This window comes from Chanos chanos, chromosome 8 (genome assembly GCF_902362185.1).
Source record: "Chanos chanos chromosome 8, fChaCha1.1, whole genome shotgun sequence".
Taxonomy (NCBI): Eukaryota; Metazoa; Chordata; class Actinopteri; order Gonorynchiformes; family Chanidae; genus Chanos; species Chanos chanos.
In genome coordinates this window covers 27,158,058-27,180,347 of record NC_044502.1, presented here as the reverse complement: position 1 = coordinate 27,180,347, position 22,290 = coordinate 27,158,058, and the positions used below count along the sequence as shown (strand labels likewise).

The 22,290-nt window shown below is 40.6% G+C and overlaps 3 protein-coding genes across 8 annotated transcripts; 1 reads left to right on the top strand and 2 right to left on the bottom strand.

Annotated features, from left to right (window-relative positions):
* Window positions 1-325: 325 nt before the first annotated feature.
* On the top strand, window positions 326-14,506 carry rnf214 (ring finger protein 214). Of its 6 annotated transcripts, none has more exons than XR_004025538.1 (18): window positions 326-460; window positions 654-756; window positions 899-1,079; window positions 1,327-1,386; window positions 1,647-1,787; window positions 2,295-2,428; window positions 2,575-2,643; window positions 3,062-3,158; window positions 3,653-3,741; window positions 3,815-3,902; window positions 4,181-4,276; window positions 4,500-5,146; window positions 5,397-5,514; window positions 5,941-6,090; window positions 6,238-6,339; window positions 6,654-6,758; window positions 7,754-7,784; window positions 14,177-14,506. XR_004025538.1 is itself a non-coding variant. In XM_030781703.1 (17 exons), the coding sequence occupies exons 1-16, from the start codon at window positions 346-348 to the stop codon at window positions 6,714-6,716; spliced, it is 2,253 nt and encodes a 750-aa protein (XP_030637563.1). In that variant the 5' UTR covers window positions 326-345; the 3' UTR covers window positions 6,717-6,758; window positions 7,754-8,033. The 6 variants fall into 6 exon arrangements, 3 of the variants coding, with proteins under 3 accessions (XP_030637563.1, XP_030637565.1, XP_030637564.1); XR_004025539.1 differs by lacking the exon at window positions 14,177-14,506 and adding an exon at window positions 8,196-9,323; XR_004025537.1 differs by lacking the exon at window positions 14,177-14,506 and adding an exon at window positions 8,193-9,323.
* apoa1a (apolipoprotein A-Ia) lies at window positions 9,320-11,639 on the bottom strand. Its single transcript, XM_030781706.1, has 4 exons — window positions 11,602-11,639; window positions 10,966-11,016; window positions 10,704-10,848; window positions 9,320-10,222 (listed from the first exon to the last, which is right to left on the bottom strand). The coding sequence occupies exons 2-4, from the start codon at window positions 11,006-11,008 to the stop codon at window positions 9,622-9,624; spliced, it is 789 nt and encodes a 262-aa protein (XP_030637566.1). The 5' UTR covers window positions 11,009-11,016; window positions 11,602-11,639; the 3' UTR covers window positions 9,320-9,621.
* A 4,816-nt stretch (window positions 14,507-19,322) lies between the features above and the next one.
* On the bottom strand, window positions 19,323-21,762 carry pafah1b2 (platelet-activating factor acetylhydrolase 1b, catalytic subunit 2). The gene is made up of 6 exons (XM_030781707.1): window positions 21,648-21,762; window positions 20,668-20,746; window positions 20,429-20,518; window positions 20,148-20,264; window positions 19,741-19,863; window positions 19,323-19,601 (listed from the first exon to the last, which is right to left on the bottom strand). Exons 2-6 carry the CDS (start codon window positions 20,743-20,745, stop codon window positions 19,323-19,325), a joined length of 687 nt encoding a protein of 228 aa, XP_030637567.1. The 5' UTR covers window position 20,746; window positions 21,648-21,762.
* Window positions 21,763-22,290: the final 528 nt, after the last annotated feature.

Here is a 22,290-nt window from a genome sequence, read left to right as displayed (position 1 = left end):
AGTTGGACTCCAGTGCCTTTTTGTCAATGCCATAAATTGTGGGGTCTTTTAATATATACAGCCCGTCCCTATAGGCCTGTTTGCTCATGCAAGAGTCAGTCCTCTGAAGGGGAGACAAAACCCGTCATAGCAGTCATGTCGACAACACTGGAGAGTTCACTGAACTGAAGGAACGAATCAGTGACCGGTGGTGAATTAGATCGTTTCGTTCACTTAGAAGATATGTTCAGAAAGAACGAATCGTCCATGAACGACACGGCTTATGACGACACACCGGAAGTAACTCAGGTTCGTGTAGCATAATCCTGTGCAAGAACACTGGCAAGCAAGAGGGGGTGGGATTTTATGTTATTTTATTTAGAAAATAATTACACTTTGAATGAAAACGATTCAGCATTTCACGTTGGAGTGATATGCGCTCTACAGAAAAAGCCTAATTTAATCATAAGAAGGCTTCAAGGTAACTACCAGTTCTTCGTAGCACTCGCTTGTTAGTTTCACTTTTGTCTTCAGTTGTTGAACTGACTTCCAAATAAAACATCACCAGTAAATGATGTTTCCTAAATGATTCCGATAATTAATCCGATCTCTTAGATAGCGACCTGACTAGTGCGCAGTCAGCAACAAATTCTCCCTGTTTACCCATCTGTTAGCCTCATACCACAGTTGCGTGCTAACCGTCAGAATGGACAGTAACATAAACTCTCAGTGGAGCGTGACACTGGAGGAGGGAACAGAGGATGAGAATTTGGTTGGGTAAAAGAAATAATATAAATAAATAAAATAATACATACATACATATATAAACGCGACCCCTTAAAATATGACCGCGTTCTGAGCGACCGCGTTCTGAAGAGACGGCGCGTTCTGACTCTGAATTATTTCTGTCTGTTCACAGAGAGACGTGTCAATCCGGAGATGTGATATACACATATGAATGGCCAGTCATGTATGACCCGTGGAATATGGAGAGCACCCTTCCAGCCGGTCTGTTAGATAAGGCCGATGACGAATTAGTCGAAAGCGAAGATTATAGCACTGCAAAAACCATCGTAGAAACTCAGGAACGGGACGTGCAGGTATGGACACACGTCAGCCTAATATACTGCACTAGTAACAAAGATGAAAAGGTTATAAACTGGCTTCGCAACAGTACCAGCACTTCTATTCTGTCGTGTCATCATTTTATGCATTTATTTATAGTTTGAAAAAAATGTTATCAAAAAGCGATAATTATGTTAATGTGTGTGCATTTAGTTTATTACAAGGAAAGTAATAATGTTTTGTGTTGGAGTGTGTCACTTTTACACTTTTACTTCTCTACAGACGGATGCCTGCACGGAAGAGAGGGGTGTCAACACCTCAGAAGACTGGGAGTCAAATATGGTATTGTTTCCATGTTTTCAACTGTGTTTATCTCTAAGTTTAGTGATGTATGTCTTCGTTTATTCTGAATAACAGTATCACTCTTGTGATAAACATGTGAGACTGCATACCTTCAATCAATGCGGTGAATGTATGCTTGAATGAAAAAGCAAACAAACAAACAAAGCCCTTTTCAGCCAAATGATCAATGTCATCATCTCTCTGATTCTGGTTGTCTCATATCATTGTGTTGTCTGCTGTCTCTCTCTCTCTGTGTGTAGCGTTCAGTAGAGGAATACAGTGCAGTGTTGGCTCTGCAGTATGAGGCTCTGGTGAAGCAGCAGCAGGCAGAGGAAGCAGAGCATGGCTTCCACGTCGACAACCTGGAGAAGAAAAAAGAGGAGAAGAAGCACCAACACCAGGTCAGCCTACATATCTACTATGTTTACAGCTATATCTTTGTTCTGCTCTAAATATTTAACATTTCTCCCCTTTTCTCCTTTCACTTAATCATTTTTTTTTACTTTTCTCTGTTCTCTTCTTTTCTCCTTTCATTTTATCATTTTTTTTTTTACTTTTCTCTGTTCTCTTCTTTTCTCCTTTCACTTTATCATTTTTTTTTTTTTACTTTTCTCTGTTACAGTGTTAACTTATTTTAGTTGATAAGCCTAATGTATGATGTAACATGCACTTTTTAGAGAACATTTTAAGGGAAATATGCATAATGTTCTTATTGCATATCCATATATTTGTCCTTTGGGTCTGTTTGCTCTGTGTTTCTTATGAAGCTAAATGACCACTGCTTGTTTAGCCTAACTGGCCTGGCTGCTGTTTGTTCATATGGAGAGAGCAGTTGCAGTAATCTCCTGGCAGATGAGGCATTGTTTGCTCTTGTATAATGACTGGCTGGTTGTTCTGAATCTCTACAGGGCCTCATTGATAAGATTGAGTCCTTACATGTGAAGCTGGAGCTCAACAGCAGCAAAACCACCAGAAAGAATTTCATGGCTAAACGACAAGAACTGACAGCTGAGAAAGAGCGAATGGAAGAGGAGAGGAAACGGTACAGAAGTGAATATGAAAATTAAGTAGCAAAAAATCACCTCCAATCACCTTTCCTGTCTAACTCACTCACTTTGTGTGTGTGTGTGTGCGCGCGCGTGTGTGTGCATGTGTGTGCATGTGCGCGCGCGCGTGTGTGTGTGTTAGGCTTGCACAGGAGTTGGAAGATTCAGACAGAAAACTGAAAATGCTGACTGAGGAGCAGAATCAAGACAAGTAAGAACATGATTTTACCCTTTACTTACTATACTCAGCATCACCTCATGAAGAGGAGTTTTTGTTTCTTACTTTCAATTGTAACTGCCCACGTGGTTGGCACCTATTGCACGCCTGTCTGGCCAAGGAGGGGTCTCCTCTCTCTGTGGTCCTCCTCAAGATTTCTCCCATTTTCCCATTTCCCTCTTGGGTTTTTGGGGAGTTTTTTCTTGCCCGCCATGAGGATTAAGTCAGGGGGTGCCGTCATATTTTGATTTGACTGTTGTGGCCTGTAAAGCCCTTTGAGACTGTAAACAGTGATATTGGGCTCTAAATAAACTGGAACTTGAACTTGAACTTGTTGTGTGTTTTGAGGGGGCATTCAGATTTGACAGCAGTTGACATTTGAAGCAGAGTGTGTGTTTTCTTTGTGTCACAGGCTGACCTGGGAACAAGAGATTGCTAGTCTCCGTAATGAAATGGAGAGATTGCACAGACAGGCGGATGAAGCCAATCATACTGCATTAAAAGATGAGGCAAGTTGTAGTCTACAAACCACAAAACTTTTTTTTTTTTTCACTTTTCAGAATTCTTCAGCTTTTTTGCACACCTCCATATTGTACATTATGCCCTTTAAAATCTCTCTAAAATGGTCCAAATTTTTGCTGATTAAACTTATCAGCTGTATTCATTAAAATGTAAAGCTCATTGGCCCTCAATCTTTTCTGAATGGTCTCACAGTGAACCAGACTTTGGGAGGCACATGCACTCTGCTGTGGCCTGTAACTTTGTTGTAACTTTAATGGTAAAAACTAGGAATCATTTTTTAAGCGTGATTAAGAACAGACACCTTTCAGTTGGACATTTGCATTCATTCATCAGCAAGTAAACCAATACAAGCTATGCACATCTGTTATGGTTATCAATTAAGAACTTTGTGACCCATAATGCTTAGAGGGACAAGAGGGATAATAGGCAAGTCATTGATGGTGGGTAAAAAATGTGTGTGTACGTGCGTTTGTGAAAACAGATTGGCGCTCTAGAGACCGAGAGAGACGTCTGTGTTTCTCTTGTAGAGGACTGGATCGAAGACGCAGAGCGATACCTCGATACACTCAGGTATTTGTCATTTGTTTTTTGTTATGTCTTCACAGATGAATGCTTGGGTGACTTAGTATCTCTGTCTTGACAGGCTGGACCCATCCCAGCAGCACTTGCAGCAGCAGTTGGAGTGGGAGAAGAACATAACAGTGATACGGAGCAGTCTGAGTGTTTTACAGGTGAGACGCACGAATGACAGATTATTCTCTCAAAATCATGTGTTATTACATATCATTTTTATCATATCATTATCATTAAATAATATCATCATTCCCAAATGAGATTATAAAAGTCACGCATTTAAATGGGGTCAGCACAAGAGGGCACCATACCGATGAATTTGTCATGACTGTTACTGAACCAGCTGACCTTACCTACAGGCTCTTTTTGCACTGAGACACAAAACGACAAAAACATTGTTACACTCTCTCCTGCTTTCTCCCTGCTCTCCTCTTAGAATAAGTTTAATGAAAACCTTCAGTTGCTTCACAAAGGACATCCACTGGACAGTCTGCCCTCAGTTTCCCCGCCTTCCCTACCTCATGTGCCAACAGTGAGTGTTTGTGTTTGTGTGTGTGTGTGTATGTGTGTGGGTGTGTTTGTGTGGGTGGTTCTGTTTCTGTACATGTCTGCTGTCATTCATTTACCTTTGCTGTATTCTTGTACTACTATGTGTGAGTACTTATTTGTTGACTGGTTAGTTGCATTGCTGCATGCTGTTTTTATTTTTTTTTAAACCCTGATCTGATTCTCTCTTCTCTTTTCCTTTTTCTCAGTTGGAGTTACTGATGAGTCCAATTGTGCAGTCTGTGCCTAACCCCTTCCACCAGGACCACACCCTGCCCCCTGCATCTGTGGCCACGCCCCTTCACCAGCTGCAGCAAATCACAGGGGACTCTCACAGGGTCACCCCGCCTCTCACTGTACCATCTCCCCAGAACCTACCCACATCAGCTGCCCACCCTGGCCTCCTGACCCACGGCATTCTCATGTCAAATGCTCACATACCTGTATTAATGCCCAGCAGTGCCATTGCAACTGCTCACACACCTGTTGCCCCTCATATTGGCATGGTACCCACTCAGTCATCTACAGGAGCTCCTCACTTTGCCAAAGCTGTTCCAAATCAGCCAGTCACCCCAGCTTCCCACTCTGGCTCTCCCAGTCCGAACACACACGTTCCAGCCACACACATACCTGTCCAAGGCTCTCACTCTAATCTACCAGCTACGTTCGTGGGCACTGCAGCCAGCCACCCATCCAATCAGCCAGCCCAGGGTCTGGTCCGTGCCCCCCACCCCGCTGTTCACCAGACCATCCCACCCAACGTCTCCCCTCAGCCGCTACCCAGTAACCCCCCTCCTGCTGGCAAACTGGACAAGCTTCTAGAGAGACTCGGAGCCAGTTTCCCACAATGCACCAGGTACTGCCAGTCATATTACACTGTTTTATGTTCCTTTTCGGCCTTTTTCCTCTTTCTTTCATCATCTGTATTCCTCAGCCCTCTTTTTCTCCTGTCTCCATGGATCAGTGTGTTCCTCTCTCTTTGGCCTGTGTTTCACCCTGAGCTTGGTTTGAAATGGTATGTCTGCTTTCTCTGGGGTCTGATTTAAGGTGAGATCCTCTCTGTCTCTCTCTCTCTCTCTCTCTCTCTCTCTCTCTCTGTGCATTAGGGATCAGCTGACAGAGATTCTGCAGCAGATAAAAGCAGCACGTGGCACCATGGCAGGAATGTCTGTAGATGACCTCACGCAACAGGTCGCCCTGAGACTGGCACAAAACGAAAGAGCAGTAAGCAGAAAATGCGTGTGATGAGAGCACACGGAACCGTGAGCCCTGAGCCTGGAGGAGTGACTCCTCCCTGGAATGACAGCATCAGTCTCAGTCTAAAGGACCACTATCCTAGAAACAGCTTAAATAAACTAATCTAACCCTAACCCTTACATCTCAAATTAATACACGGACATTTCCACCTCATACTTCAATGCCAGCATCGCTGCATTCCTCATGAAACAATCGCAACTTACGGAAATGTTGTCACTTGGCCCCAACAATCCCCTCTCTCTTTTTTAGCTGCTGAGATCTCTTCCTATGGTAAAGGCAACTGAAAATAACAGATGACTTGGTCTGGCAAGAAGTTTTACACCTAGCCATAAGCATGTTTCCCTTATTTTGGCAGTCACTTGTGTTTTTGTCTTTTCTCTTGTTTATATCCAGCCTCTTGGACCTATTGGGCCGCCTTCTGGAGCCAGGGCCTTTCCCAGTGGTGCAGTCCCAGTGCAGCAACCCGCAGGCCAGTTCCAGAGAGCCGTACGCCCCCATCTCAGGCCTCCTGTGGCCCAGGTCTTCCACACACGGCCCCCCCAGGTACTGACTCCATCTCACACCTCACTGACTCTGATGATTTCAGAGATTAAATCAAGATCCTGCACTTCTGATGAGCAAGTTCTCAGTTAACCTGCCAAATGTCTGAAGGAAGGATGGATAAAACAAAATTCTCTCTGTTTCTCTCAGGCTACAGCTCCCAGTAACTACAAACTGTGCTTAATGTGCCAAAACTACGTGGAACCAGGGAGCCAGTACAACACGAACTGCTCTCACACGCTGCACAAAGATGTAAGTCCTCGTTATTTCAGATGTCCTTTAGAAAGCTACCATGTATTACCAGGCTGTTGTGTGAGCTTACTTTGTTGTGTGTGTCTGTGTGTGTCTGTGTGTGTGTTATATAACTGTGCAAGTGCAATACAGTGTCATAAACTGTCTCGTGAAAGAACTTCTCTCTGTTGTTGGGCTATCTTCTACAGTTTATCACATGCTCAGACATGCTTAGATTGAACAAGAGATCAGGAAAGAGTGTTACGTGCTTGTGCGTGTGTGTGTGAGTTTGTGTCTGTGTATGTATATGTAATTGGAGTATATCTTTGTTTTAGTGTATCAGCGTTTGGCTTCAGTCCAGTAAGAAGAATTCCTGTCCTTTCTGTCCGTCAAAGTAAAGCCCCAACCTACCAAAAGAAACCTGCTTGCTCTTACTGCAGGTAAATTCTCTCCAGACAGAGGATGAATGTGTGAAGGCTCCTGAAAAACAGTGAATGAGTGTGAGTGAGTGAGAGATGGTGAATGATTGCGAGATGGTCTAGATATAGATATGGAATTGTTAAAAGTCATCCTAGAGATACAGGGAGTTTTACATACGTACCGACATTACACTGTTTGGTGTTATTCACTTTCTAAAAACAAAAGACTTCCAGTGTCTGAAAAGCCATGAATTTATGTTTATAGAGTGTTGTTGAGCATTATTCTAATAATGTGCCAAAAACTTCCTCTGAGTAGAAAAGAGAAAACTTACTGTAAAGTATGTTAATGAATAATGTTACACCATATAGACAAAAATATTAATTGTAAATATATGTTGATACTCATGCTGATAAATATTGTACACTGTTAATTAGTAAGTGGTGTGATGAGTTAATGTTAGCAAATTATTTTAAGTATTATTTATAAATAAAACAATCATTATAAATAATTACAATTAGTGTATACTTAATATAATTATAATTAACTGATTGCATGCAATAAGCAATTAATAATGAGCATGATTTATGATGCTAAACATTGCGCATGATAATTATAATTATTATTATGATTAATTATTATGATTAGTATATCATTCTAATAACTGTATACAGTATATATTCTGTACTACTTATAAACATAGCTATAAATAATTAATGATGAATAAAAGGAATTATTAAAAGTATTATAAAAAAGTATTTTTTATTACTGAGGGGTTACTGTGTTCCTCTGTAATTGATATGCTCAGAAATAATGTGTTTGATATTCTGAACTACTTATAAACACAGCTATAAATAATTAATGATTAATAAAAAGAATTATTAAAAGTATTATAAAAAAGTATTTTTTATTATTATGGGGTTACTGTGTTCCTCTGTAATCAATATGCTCAGAAATAATGTGTTTGGGTTGATTTTATTTTTTAATTAATTAATTTTTTGGTCTGTCTTTTATTGAGGTATATGAGGGTACACAAGAGATCAGAGAGAGTGAGTACATTGGCTCCTTCATCGGCTAACTGAATGTCTGCCTTTTCTGAAATATTGTGTTTTTATTTTCTTTACTGTGAAGTTATACATTTTGACTTAATTATGTATATATACTCACCCCTTTATCAGAATTGTTCTTTTTGTTGTTATTTTTTAGATGGAGGTGATAATGACATTATGCATTTGTAATTTATTATATCAGTAATTTTATTTTTTGTATGCTGGTATAAAATAAACAAATTATTCCAATCAAAAAGCATGTCTGATTATTAATCTGGAACTTTGGATACTGGAGTAGTTTAATTGCAGATAAGAAAAATTCCACTATAATCTTTGAAGATGCTGCATTACCTTTGTGAGTTTACTTAGCTTGTTTCTGTAAGTGACCATTTCTCTTCCTTGGTTTAGCAGTTACTTCAAAAGGACAACGGAGCATGTTAACTGAAAAGAGATGAATTTGGATTGGGCTTTTTGTTTACTATCAGTCACTGAATGTCTAACTCTACAGTTTGTCGAGGTGTAACAGTTCACACTATTCACGGTTTGGTTTGTATCTTGGTTTCTGGGCCATAGTTTGGTTTGTCTGATGGTTTTAAATTGAACCAACTCAGAACTAAACCTCTTAGTTTTTTCTTTCCTTTTAAACATATACGCATTTAACTCGAAATGAACAAACTTCATGCAAACAACAAAAATGCTCTTCAAAAAGAAAAAAAAAGAAGATTTATCTTCAGCACCAGTCTTTTAGAAAATGTATGTAAGAAATTAAACTTGAGCTACAGTAATTTTCAGTCTTTTCTTCATGACAGTGATTTGAAGAAACTTAAACATCAGTATCTTTTTCGGTTCTTTATCAAGCAAATGACAGCAAGATTTCCATGGTTGTAAGTGACTTCAAAACCAAAGTACTGCCATATCGTGGATTTGAATGAGGTAGGAGGGTCCTCAATTTCGGGCATACCATTTCAGCAGAGAAAGAAGCATGTGACGACTGCAAAATAATGATCAGATTAATGTTATTCTTAATGATCAAAAGTGCAAACAGTGTGGAATGTTCTCCTACACTAGTTATATGTAAGGCTGTCTCATCCCATTTGGAAAAAAATAACCTCACTTGCAAGAGCTGAAGGGGGGGGGGGGGGGGGCGGAGAATGAACTGAACTCAGGACAATGGAATTGCGATTTTTGGTTTCGGTACAAAACCGTTACATCCTTAACAGTCAGGGATATGGCAAAGGATATTTTAAGATGAGGGTTAATCTGATGACAATTGCCTTTTGTGAGGAGGTTTTTTTTTTCATTTCCAGCTTTTGTCTTTCTGTCAGCTGACTCGGTACTAAGGCCTTCTGTGCTGGTTACTTTTCTCTGTTCTATCAGGCGCACTGTGAATTCAGCTTTTAAGTTTTCAGACATCAAGATATAGCATACAATATATTCCATATGAAGATATATAAATAATTTTGTGCATGTGTGTGTATTCCACTAGGATGTTCAAACTCATTTTTGGCTATCATAAAACAAAGAGCATACTCTTGTACTTTTTTGTGTTTTTATTGGCAACGTCACATCACAAAGGAGAATGGTGTAACAAAAACATTGTCATAAACAGGACACAATGAACAGTACATTAAAATGTACTGACTATAACACACACACTGAGACAAAGTACACAAGAATGGAGAAGTGTGTTCATGTGTGTTATGTTCATGTTTGATTTCAAGTCGTGCAGGCATGCTTGCAGGCACTCGTGTGTGTGTGTGTGTGTGTGTGTGTGTGTGTCCGTGTGCATTTGTGTTTGTGTGTGAGGCACTTGATGATTGCGTGCGCGTGGGGTGTTTTACTGCTTCAGGGCATTGGCCACAGTGTCATAGATGGCCATAAACCTGGTCTTCAGGTCCTCCATGTAGGGCTCCAGATGGGTGTGGAGGTCCTGAGCGTGGGGGCCAACCTTCTCACGCACTTCTCCGACGACCTTCATCAGCTGCTCCTTGTATTCCGCAGCGTAGGGGGCAGCCATGGTCCTGAGCTCCTCCAGGCGCTCGGTCAGCTTGGCACGAACGGCCTCAACCATGGGCACCATCTTGGACTTGGTCTCCTCGAGGTTAGCCTCAACCTTCTGCCTCATCTCCTCAACGAGGGGGTGGAGCTTGGCCCTAAGAGCCTCCATCTCCTCGCGGTTCTTGGTTACGTACTCCTGGAAGATGGGCTCCAGCTTCTGGCGGTACTCCTCAGCATGTTTGTGCAGAACCTGCTGCAGCTCAGCGCGGTGGGGCTCCAGCTTGGTGCGGAGGTCCTCAACGTCAGCCATGACACGTTCACGCATATGATGGGTGGCTTCCATGAACTGGCCGGCAAAGGCGTCACCATAGGGAGTCAGTGTATGGGCAGCGGTCTGGGCGTACGTCTGCAACTTGTCCAGGCTCTCAGACAGTCTCATCCTTCAGAAAGAGAGAGAGAGAGAGAGAGAGAGAGAGAGAGAGAAGGAATAAAAAAGGAGATGAGTTGAGAGAGATGACAGCGGAAAGAATGTTTGTTGAAGAGAAGCAGGGTAAAAGAGTGGAGAAAGAAATGGAGAGAATAAGGTTACATTAGGAAGTCAGATAGAGTAACACAGAATGATGGAAGAGACAGGAAAGGAGGGAAGTGAAAAGATTTAAGTGGTTAAGAGACAGTTGGTGAAAGTGTGGAGTATATTTGGAACTAAAGAGGCAGTGCATTGTGCAGAGAGATTTTAGTACAATGAAAGAGTAGTGACCAAAAAAAAGAAAATAGATGTCTTAGACCAAAATATCTTAGAGGGTACACTGAAAATCTTGACCATAATACTGACTGAAAGAGTCAAAAAGAAAAAAAAGAAAAAAGGAAGTGTAGACCCTGGTAGTTTAGCCTGATGTGCAGTAGCTTGGGCAGGTGACTCACTTGTACTGCTCATACTCAGTGCCGTCCAGGTGGTCCAGGGCTCTCTGGGCAGACTCTTTCACCTGAGACAGGTAGACCATGGCAGCGGCCTTGTAGTGCTCCAGCTGGGAGGGAGCATCGGCCTGCAGGGCCCGGGCCTGGGAACCTGTGGACACAGAGAGAGGGAAGGGTCCCAGGCATCAGTGTCAGTTCTGTGTGTGGAACTGAGGAACTGAACCACTGCCAGACAGTGAATTAGAGATAGAAAAGGACAGACACTTACCTACGGCCAACAGGAGGGTCAACGCAAGAGCCACGAATTTCATGGTGAAACCCTGACAGAGGGAGAAATGATCAGTATTCATAGAGCTGCTAACAATAGCATGTATCTGACAGAGAAAAATATTCCCCAATCCTCAATATTCCCTAATTCCCCAATCGTTCCAGGGATTTCTTTAGTTAATATTGTTTTGGTGAAACTTAGTTTTTGACATGTCGTTCACAAACTATAGTATACGGCTGTGATGGTTAAATGAAAATAGTCCTCCAAAATAAAAGCAGGTATTTGTTACAAAGTTCTATCTTCCCTCTACTAACAAGTTGAACTGTACTGATTTTTTTCTTCATATTCTAAAAAGTTTTAGTTTCTAAGGAAAGCTAAATTCAGTTCTTCACTTTTCTCAGTTATATTACAATCATTATCATTTCATCCATTTCTATTTTCTGCATCTCTAATTCATTTTCTCCCTTTCACATCTATTCACCCATTGCTTCTTCCCTGTTCTCCTTTCATGATTTCCATGCATTTTCTCTCTTTCTCTCCCATCTTTTAGATTTCCATTTTTCTCCTCTCCTCTCCTCTCCTCTCCTCTCCTCTCCTCTCCTCTCCTCTCTTTCTTGCCTGAGGCTCAGGTCTTACCTGGTAGGTGCTGCTCTCAGTGAGTGAGGATGAGTGTCAGAGAAAGACAGCTTATATAGTCCAGACACTGTGGAGCATGTGTGTGTGTGTGAAGTTGGACCTCAGACCCCTCACATGTACAAATGTGGTTCAAAGGTTAAGATTAACAATCATCAATCAGATATGTGCCCTGAACTAATCAGCAGACACATACACACACACACACACACACACACACACTTGTGTACTACTGAACAAATAATGTTCAGTGCACATCTGGACTGTACACATCCTACACATGTCAAACTATGTTCCACCCATTTCAGAGGTTACTCTCAGTCAGCATAACGTGGATGAGGGTCAGCTGTCTATATTATAGAAAAGTATATCTATTGAATAGAACTAGTCCAGTCTATCTATCTATCTATCTATCTATCTATCTATCTATCTATCTATCTATCTATCTATCTATCTATCTATCTATCTATCTATCTATCTATCTATCTATCTATCTATCGAAATGATACATAAAAAGTAGGGACTTAACGATGTTAAATCCAATCGGAAATCACGATACTTCTGTAATGAGAACAGGATTTTTTTCCACCTCAGTTCTTATAACTGATTTTCTTTTTTTTTATTATCCGTACGTGATGTCACGCAAATACATATTCTTAATATAGGACAACATTCCAATATTGTTAATCATAATTTGAAGCTGGTACACTTTTTCTTTTTTCTTTTTTCTTCTCATAACTCACTTATTAAATCATAAATGCACCGTGCTGATCTATGAGTGCGTCTATTCTTTGACCGAGCGCAAGACTGAAACACTTTTAATGACAGTTTCATCATTTTTATTTAACAACAAAATACATGGTATCATTACATAGACCATAAAATAATATAAATTATACTGGAATATATTAATCTACAGAAACGAATAAAGTAGATCTAATCTCTGGGTTTCTCGAAGCGGGAACTTGTTTTGCTTATATCGAAGTATTCGCTCATTGATCTGAGAAAGGTTAGATCAGTCGTTGATTATTTTGTCGTCGTCATGTGATTCTTTTTCTGCTCAAAATAAGGATCCACGTATCTCTTTCAAATCAAGCAACAGAACAACAGAAATCTTGCAGTAATTTTCTTGATTAGGAAAATAGAAAGCACTTAAAATTAGTTGTCTTTTATTCTAATTTATGAAGCGCGTTGTTTCTGTTTGTATGAAATTTGCTTTTTGGTGTTAAACGTGGACGTTAAAAAGAAAGAAAAAGTTCTGCTAAGTTCAGCTCTGAATTGGTTCAAGTTTCGTTCAACTAAAACCGTGAAACAAACCTAACTGTGCCCCAGAAACCGAGATACAAACCGAACCAGGCGTACCGTTATACCTCTAATAACTAGAGATTTTTCAGATTGAGACATTCAGTGACTGATTAAAAAAAAGAAAGAAAAAAGAAACAGCCAAAATCCAAGTGAAACGTCTTCAGTTCAGTTGCACCCATTGTGTATGTATGTGTGTGTGTGTGTGTGTGTGTTAAAAGTGATAAAGCCCCCTTTCACTGATTAGGGTTGCTGACACGTACTGTACATGCAGGCTATGCTGCCGTAATAAAACACAGGAATGTTGAAACTGTGGCTGTATACAGTTAGGTTATCTGAGCTGATTTGGCAACGTGTCATAAACCTTGCCCCTTTATTTCCCTGCAGTAACTGTCTATTTAACCCAAATAGCTGTCTTTACAGTTTACCCCCAACGACATCATGGATAGACAGTGTGGCATGGTGATTCTGTATAAGTAAATGAGTGAAATTCAACAGTTTGCTCTTTTGAGTTTGTGTCTGGAGTTTATATGTGTACACCTGTTAGGGGCACCTTGTACAAAATGAAAGTAACATTTTCTTGAGAGTTAAAGTCTGTAGGTTTTTGGTGAAAAAGTTGCTGCTTTCATGCATTCATTACATTTACATCCAGCCTTAATAACAGTTTTACTGAAGAGATATTCTAGATCTGCACCTAACCCAACCCATTCTGAGGCATCTCATGACTAATAAGAGCAAAAAACAAATACCCAAACAAAAAAAAACCTTTTTGGCCAATTTTAATAAAAGCTTTTCACATACGGCCACTTGTTTGTGTGTAAAAAATATTCCTACCAAATTACCTGCCATGTTTTTAGACATTACCTGCCTCATTTACACATTAAATAAATAAAATGTCTGAGTATGAATATAATTTGAAAGTAGGGTGAATTCTTGCAGCAAGTCTCTCTTTCTCTTCTTATCTTTTGCCCTAGGGAGAATTAGCCTACTTTTCAAAATCAGAGTGGAAAAGGCCCTGTGTGACTAAACGGGTTTGGAGAAGTCACACTTTTCAGTCACATTTTTCAATGAATAAATGCCTTTAACCAAATAATCTGTTTTCTCACATGTCTTTCTCACCAGTCCTGTGAGAGGACAAGAAAAACTCTCCCCCACATACCCCCTTTTATACATTAACCTGTCAATCAGTTGAGACAAACTGGCAAATTTCGAACAGCTCAGTTTTAATTGTTTGTATTTTCTTTGTGTACACTGAAATGGGTTTTCTCGCTTTCAGGCTGTGATGCTTAAGAAGGAGAAGGAAAAAGTGAAGGAAGGTGACCTCTGTTTTTGTAGAATACTTCTCTGAAATATTACATTATGAGAGTGAATTGTTCATATATTTATGTTAGTGGATAACGCAGGTATTATGTGTTATATATGTGTTTTATAAAAGTGTAGCATATCTGTGGTATATAGTGTACATGTCAGGTAATCACTCTGGGGAGTTTACTTAAGTTTACTCAAGTTTACTTCACTCTCTGTACACATGACTTGGAACCTGTCCCACATCTCCTATTTATTTACAGCCCATCAGTAACCATGGTGATCCCTTTAGAATTCTCTGTTCTGGGTAGATGTTATTTCAGTTTTCAGCAGGAAACTCAAACTGTTTGTATTGCTTGTATTGCTTGCAGACTGCTTGTATAAATTAATCTGTAGAAAACAGTGAACGTGTTTACATACCCGTTACTAAGGCCAATTTCACTTCTCTTCTATTAACTACAGATTATGGTATATCACAGCTGTATTATGATATGCATTCATAATTACTGGCAAGTTCATTATAGTATTTATTATTCATAAACATGAATGTTACGGACACCTGACATTATGAAGATAAGGTGAAAATGATAATAGTTTGGGTCTGTGAAAAGCAGATGAAAAAACAGGATGACTATTTCTGTGTCAGATTTCTTTACCAGCTCAGTCTTTGTCATGCAGAAGATTTATACCATGACTTAATCATGAGAAAAGCATTTTATTCATTGCCTTTATCATACATGTACATTTGCTACCTTCCTGTAAACAGTTTATCATCCTGACAGGTCAAGCCTATGTAGTCCTTCCACTATGACATGTCACATGACCAGTGCTTTACACCATATTGACAACGAAGGTTTATCTATTACACACACAACTAAACTGTTGCTGGCACACATACAGTTTTCATCATCACTTTCTGATGCTTTCTGATGTTAAGCATTATTTTCCTTATTTCATTTGTTAAGTGCTGATACTCCAATAATGCTCTCCTTCCCTCCCTCATCTCGTGCATGGCTGTGGCTCATCTGTTCGGGCATGAGTGTCTGGCTTGAATGTGGCTACTTTCTTCTTAGGTGTGCCCCCCCTCCGTCCCTGTCATCTCTCTCTTCATCGTCATCCCAATGGCTACTGCGGCTTCGTGGCTTCCTGTGCTGCTGTGGCTGTGTTGTCCACCCCAACTGAGCCCCATGCTGTCTTGTCATTCTTCATACTGTCTACTAGTTGTGTTTTCATGTTCATTATCACTGTGTTGTTTGTAGTTTGCCCACTGGGTTGGCACCTATTGCACACCTGGCTGGCCTAGAAGGGGTCTCCTCTCTCTGTGGTCCTTCGCAAGATTTCTCATATTTTCCCCTAGCATCTGGGTTTTTTGAGGAGTTTTTTCTTGCCCGCTATGAGGATCAAGTCAGGGGGTGCCACCCTGCTCTGTTTGTTGTAATCCTGTGGGCATGTAAAGCCCTTTGAGACTGTAATGTTGGGCTTTAAATAAACTTAACCTTGAACTTGAAAAGCAAATCCCATCTCTGAGGCAGCCATCGAGGCAAACAGGCACTGCTGGTTACCTTTGTCCGATAGGATAGAGAGAGTTCACTGCAGTCAAACATGTACGCCGTTATCTCCACAAAGAGGGTATTTCAGTGTATATCCAGTAGGTGTTTATGTGAGAGTCAGCGTTTGTCCTGATCTCTATGTCCTTACCCTGACAATGTGTACACAGCTCTCGGCCACAGAGCAATGTCTAACAGAGATCATTAGATCATTTTCCAGTGCAACCCTGTTTAAACACAGGATAAGACATGGATCAACACTTATCAGTGATAAAAGTCCTGTGGAAAAGCCCTTACCATCACATTTCACAAAGTGAATAATTTACTTTAATTTGAGAAAAATCACTGCTGATTATGCCTAAATATCACCAAATTAACCCATAAGTTAAACTCCTCTAATATTTTAAATAGTTTTAAAATACAAATGTGAAATCAAGACAGTATCAATCAATTTTAAACTAAATTACAAAAAAAGCTATCAAAAACTGAAGCTGTGACATGCAGTTTAAATAAAGCAACGTAACTTGTCAACACAAAACTGTTGTATATAAAATAAGGAATTGGAAAACATGAAGAGAAGCAAAAATAATAAAATGGAAAAAATAAAAGTATATGAGACCATAAACCTCAAAAACCGTAAGTAAAACAGTAAACAGTATAATTTCAATAAGAAACAAAGCTAAACTGGTAAATCTGGAATAATTATTCAGATCTCTAAAGTACGGTTAGGTTTGGAACAATAAAATACAGGCCCTACACTGAAAATTACAATGAGGTCATTTAAACTTATAAATTTACATAACTTAGAGATAGAGGATACCATTTGCTCCTTAGTCGTGCCGAAACAAGTGCATGTATACACTATTGTGTTGAAAATGGTCTGCTACCCAAATAATATCCAGTAAGCTGCGGTCCTATGGTTAGAAACTGACTATGGACAAACTGGGTAGAGGGTGGCTGACAAACTGCGCATGGAAACAGATGGCCTACAGTCTGCAACCGAACAATTACATAGTGTACCTTTAAGTTAGGTATACCTCACAAAGTGGCCGGTGAGCACAGGTCCAAGGTACGTGTTTCTAATAAAGTAGACGATGAGCATCGATCGCCGAGTAATATCATCCTTGTTGTGTCAGTATTGTCTCCCCCTACTGGTTACAAGTTGTACTTTCAGGTAAAGCCATCTTGTTAGTTTGTCCAGATTGCTTGTCTCTCCCCGAGCCTCTTCAGCCAAGAACCTCTTGGTGACGCACTGTCCCTCTTGAAAGAACTTATCGTCTGTCTGGATTCCAGCATCTTCTTTGGGCAAAGGCGTCAGTTTGGCCAAATATAGCTTTGGTTCAGTAAGCTAAGAAGAACTGCTTTGAAAATGCATTGGCTTCTAGTGCAAAGTTTCGTTCATTTGTTTCACAGGCTCTCTACAGGAGGTGTGAGCTGTCCGGCTGTTGTTGGAAAAATCCATCGTTTCAACAAAATTCCATTATTGTCATCCCTGCATTTCTGAGATGTTTATCTGCAATTTCTGGACAAGGACCACTTTGTCTTAGCTTTAGTGTCCTGTACATTCCAGTGGTGTTGATACTAACTGTAATGATATGCAGGGATATTATTATGTACTCTGTCACTGCGGACTTATGAAATATCATGTATTTCAGTGATTCTCACCTCCAGTCCTGGGGGCCCACTGTCTTGCATGTCTTTGTTTTAACACTTCATTATCACAGTAATTGAGCAAATCAAGGGCTTGATGATTGACTGATCAGCGGAATCAGATGTGTCAGTCCTGAGTTAAAACAAAGAGGTGCAGGACAGTGGGCCACCAGGACTGGAGGTGAGAATCACTGATGTATTTGAAATATCAGCATAGGTGTGATGGATATGACTAATCTGCCACTAGGAGGCACCACAGAGGGCACATGCTGGCAAATCACACATTCCAAAGTAGAAGCTGAAACTCCCAGTATGACTTTAACATGTGTTTTTCTGGGATAGTTTTATCAGTAAGCCTGTTAGGATTATTGTACAAATTATATATTATATTCCTGGAGTTATTGTAATTTTATATATATATACATAGATACACACACATATATATATATACATATATATATGTGTGTGTGAGTGTGTGTGTGTCTGAAAAACATCCAGGCTTGAAGAAATCACATACATAGTGCTTTATTAGTCAATAGCCCTAACACCGCACACTTTGCAGCAGATACAAACGGTCACACACAAAAACAAGCACATTCACATACACAGAGCAATCTATCCAAGCTTTACACTTGCAATGTTACTATATACAAATGTGTTATTACTACACACATACACACATTCCAAGATATGAACTCTCATACACACACACACACACACACACACACACACACACACACACACACACACACACACCTCCCTATTCATGGTGGAGGTTCTCTCTCACACACACACACCTCAACACTCATGGCTGAGGTTTATTACTTTCTCTCTCGCACTCACTCACTCTTGCACACACACACATACATACAGACCTCTCTTGCATTAATGGGAGTTCTTCTATACGTCTCTTTGTCTCACTCACACACACACAGCAGGACAGGAGTAATGTGAAGGAAAAGTACGTTCAGAGCATACAGTTCTACAGCCACATACTGGATACTCCATTGGATCATCAGTACATGAATAATATTCATACTATGGCCATACATATACAAACTCTCTATGGGTGTGACTCACGCATGACGTCACATTTTCCCCTCTGGTTTTATTATATATTCAGCATCGTTATGGTGACCAGTTTGGCAAACCGGTCGTGGGATAAAGAGGAAGGGGCTATGCTGCCCTTGAAGCACAGAAACACAGGACAAAAGAGAATGCGGACCAAAAGGAAAGGTATAAGTGGATCACACAGTTTGACATCAGAGAGAGAGAGAGAGAGAGAGAGACAGAGAGAGACAGAGAGACAGAGAGAGAGAGTGTGTAAAAGAGAAAGAAATAGAAAGCATCAGCTGAGGTGCAAGACAGAAGATTTTGAATTAAAAGGTATTTGTTTCCGGTGTAATACTTATAATTAGGTGAGCATTGAGAGTGAGTATGTGTGTGTGTGTGTGTGTATAAGAGTGTGAAGGCACAGAGAGGTTGGCAGAGATTAGTGCTACAGGTAGCTGAGGCTTACAATGAGTAATACTGACCAGTTAGTGTAATAATCTGTATCCCTGGAACCATTAATGATCCCCTTCCTCATCTCCCTTGCTTTCTCTATCTCTCTCTTGTTTTGTAATGTGTGCTTTTACAGTGATCACCTTTCCTCTCTGTCATTAAGACACCTCCTGAAGTGCTACTGTTCCTTCTTTTGTGAATTCATATGATTGTTTGTTTATTATACAATAATTATTGTTCTCTTTCACTCTCTCGATCTCTTTCTGTGAGTGATGTCTCTCTATGTGATTTTGCAGCTATGTTTTCTACATAGTGTCCATCTATGATGGTTGGAGGTCTTCGCACATTGGATAGACTTAACATATCTGACCCTGCCCTTCTCTTGATTGAGACACACCCCCTCCAATCTCCTGGTGTTCAGACCAATGAGGCCCGCCTCTCCTGAGGCGTCTCTTCCAATAGCTGGAGCAGTAACTCATGAAGGGGTGTTGCTATGGTACTGTAGGCGCTGGCAGTCAGATGCAGGAAGTCAAACATGTCCCGAGAGGAAATGGTGCCGTCCGAGTGCACAAAACCGCCGCCCACGTCCAGGAACTGGACAGGGCCGAGACGAGGCAGAGAGGCACGCAGGAGGTTATTCACCGTAGCGTTCTTCTCCCTCAGAGGGTTAGGAAGCTCCCCCCTTGGCAACAGACCCTAAGTGACAGGCACAACAATCAATTCACAGCTGCACTGAGCTGTACAAAAACTAACAAAACATATTCACAAGATACACCATTAAGAGTTCCTGATATATATATATATATGTGAATTGTTTATGTAAATAATCACTTACAAGAACAACTATTTTTGATTTGGGTAGACGGGAGTGGAGCAACTGTGCAATGGCTAGAATCCCCCCTGCAACCTGCTCTGCTGTATGCTCGTGATTGTTGGTTCCTACCCACAGCACCACCACCTGTGAGGGAGAGAAGTAACGGCTAAGATGTGGATTTAACTTACAGAGAGGGCAGACCCACACACAGATACACAGCTACCTCTCTTTCTCTCTCTGCTCTCTCTCATCCATTCCTGCCTACCTTTACCATAGTTAAAGATTCAGATGTATTTCACAGGAATGACAGGCAGTTTCAGTGTTGTTAATATAACAATACAATATGCACAAAGAGCAAATTCATTGAAGAACAATTAACAACAACTCCTCTATCCTCCTCTGCATTCCTCTCTCTCTCTCTTTCTCACCCTGGGCCTGATGTTCTCCAGTTCTCCATTCTGCAGTCTCCACAACACGTTGCAGGTTGTGTCTCCCCCGATCCCAAAGTTTAGAGCATGGAGTGGAGAAAACAGTTCACGCCACACCTACATCAACCAATCACAAAACAACTGACACAGCTTACAAACTGAGTATTCACAAACTGCTGTAATGACAACTTAACCATAACAACACACACATACACACACACACACACACACACACACACAAACACGCGCGCACAAACTCAGGTGTAAGATGATGTACTCACCTCATACTGCTGCATGAGCTGAACCATGGAGTCACCGACAAACAGCACATCAGGTTCTGCATCCTTACACTCCTGGACAAACCGAGAATGCTACACACACACACACACACATTAAGTGATAGCACTAAACCATGTTCATACAGCAGCGAACACTAGTTGAATAGGTTGATCTACGTTTAATGTTTATTATATGTACATCATGAAATACCCAACACACATGTGCAAACACACACACACACCTGTGACATCCAGCGTCCATCTCCCTGCACATCCTGCACAGGGGCAGGAATAGCAGCAGGGTTTTCCTCTTCACTCATTCTACAGGGATAAAAACAGCCATGTTAGATTTTATATGTTTTATTTACACAATAACTCAATACTGCTGCATTCATACATATATTTATATGAAGCACATCCATTCATTTTACTCACATACAAATGGACACAAATGTGCTGTCTTTATAAACACATAAAAGAGGCAATACATACATATATAATATATATACAAAAACAGATTATAAGTATATAAACTGGAATGAATATTTTACAATTTATGCAGCAATACACACTGTGTTTGTGAGTCACTTTAAATTGGCTGATCACTATTGTATAAAGCTTGTATGCTAAAAACTCATACATAGGGTAGATCTTTGGAAACTCGCGATCAGCGACTCATTTCGTGACAAATAGAGCCAGACTGGTATACTGTACAATTTACACCTTTTAATGTAAATTTTCTGTCGTAATTCTCCTTTGCTCGATGTTTTGTGGAAGTTCCCTCACTTTTGTCTTGTATTAAAGAAGTGTTTGCGGGCCTTGCTCGCGCTTCATGTGAAAAGTGCACTGATAACATTTGATGCATCAATTCCATCCTTGTACCGTTACACAAAGAGAGCTTGTTTGCATGGTAACAGCCGGGAAAATGGCTTAATGAATATCGGACGAAGCGTGGTAATTTCGGAGTCTGAAACACTGATGTCTAGGACCACAAAAGCTTTGCTTTTTTACTCCTGTAATTTAACAGTGTTTACTTTCATCAGCTATTGACTGAAGCGGTAATTAAAATTATGCACGTTCTCTCGTCTGCTTTTAACAGCAACTACAAAAGCGCAATGTTAGCTAACATCACGTTGAAAATTCTCAGGACCTAGGTTTGATCCCAGCTGAAGTTTATGTACCCTAAAGCGTTCCTGAAATTTACTTAGAAATGTATTCCCACCTTTTTAGCACAAGCTAAACCGCGTGTCCCGTTTTCCAGTAGCTACTGTCTCTGCTGAACAGACGGGCCGTGACTCCTCACGTACGCAGGCTGAGGCTGCAGGACTGCAGGCGGATTGGACAAGAATACTGTTGTGTCGGTGTGGATGTCGCTCCCTGTGCAAACACGTCCGACTATTTAGAGAGTAGGAAGCGTGAGAAATTGCATTGAAACATTCCGTTTACAAGGGCGTTTGAATACTGTACACATTAGTGCAGAAAATACCAAGAGATGCTCAGAGAGGAATCTGGTTACCTAAGAATCGATAGTCTCCAGCCCAACGCAACCGGTCTGTCTCACGGCTTTCTGGGACACACTTCCGCCTAGCAATGTCGTCACACATTTCCCGTTAGCTTTCCCCCTCAATGCTGCAGACACGTAAATGAGAGCCAGTTTTCTCTCACGAAAAGGAGGAGGCCGATGCACTCCCGCTTTCACTGATGCGGTAGATATTTAGTGTACAACAGGCCATCCCCATCATATCAATTTCTGAATGAAAAGGCAAAATGTGAAACACACGTTGTCAGACAAAATATGGATATAGAGCACTTTGTTTAAAAAAAATCGCAGCCAGTCTTCAAATGTCGAAAGATTTAATTAAATG

Coding starts and splice junctions, on each gene's coding strand:
- rnf214 (XM_030781703.1), top strand. CDS start 346: ATGTTATTTTATTTAGAAAATAATTACACTTTGAATGAAAACGATTCA. Junction 757..898: donor GAGGATGAGAATTTGGTTGG/GTAAAAGAAATA, acceptor GTCTGTTCACAG/AGAGACGTGTCAATCCGGAG. Junction 3,159..3,652: donor ATACTGCATTAAAAGATGAG/GCAAGTTGTAGT, acceptor TTGTGAAAACAG/ATTGGCGCTCTAGAGACCGA.
- apoa1a (XM_030781706.1), bottom strand. CDS start 11,008: ATGAAATTCGTGGCTCTTGCGTTGACCCTCCTGTTGGCCGTAG. Junction 10,849..10,965: donor GACCCTCCTGTTGGCCGTAG/GTAAGTGTCTGT, acceptor CTGTGTCCACAG/GTTCCCAGGCCCGGGCCCTG. Junction 10,223..10,703: donor ACTGAGTATGAGCAGTACAA/GTGAGTCACCTG, acceptor CTCTTTCTGAAG/GATGAGACTGTCTGAGAGCC.
- pafah1b2 (XM_030781707.1), bottom strand. CDS start 20,745: ATGAGTGAAGAGGAAAACCCTGCTGCTATTCCTGCCCCTGTGCAGGAT. Junction 20,265..20,428: donor AGCTCATGCAGCAGTATGAG/GTGAGTACATCA, acceptor TGGTTGATGTAG/GTGTGGCGTGAACTGTTTTC. Junction 19,602..19,740: donor AATCAAAAATAGTTGTTCTT/GTAAGTGATTAT, acceptor CCTGTCACTTAG/GGTCTGTTGCCAAGGGGGGA.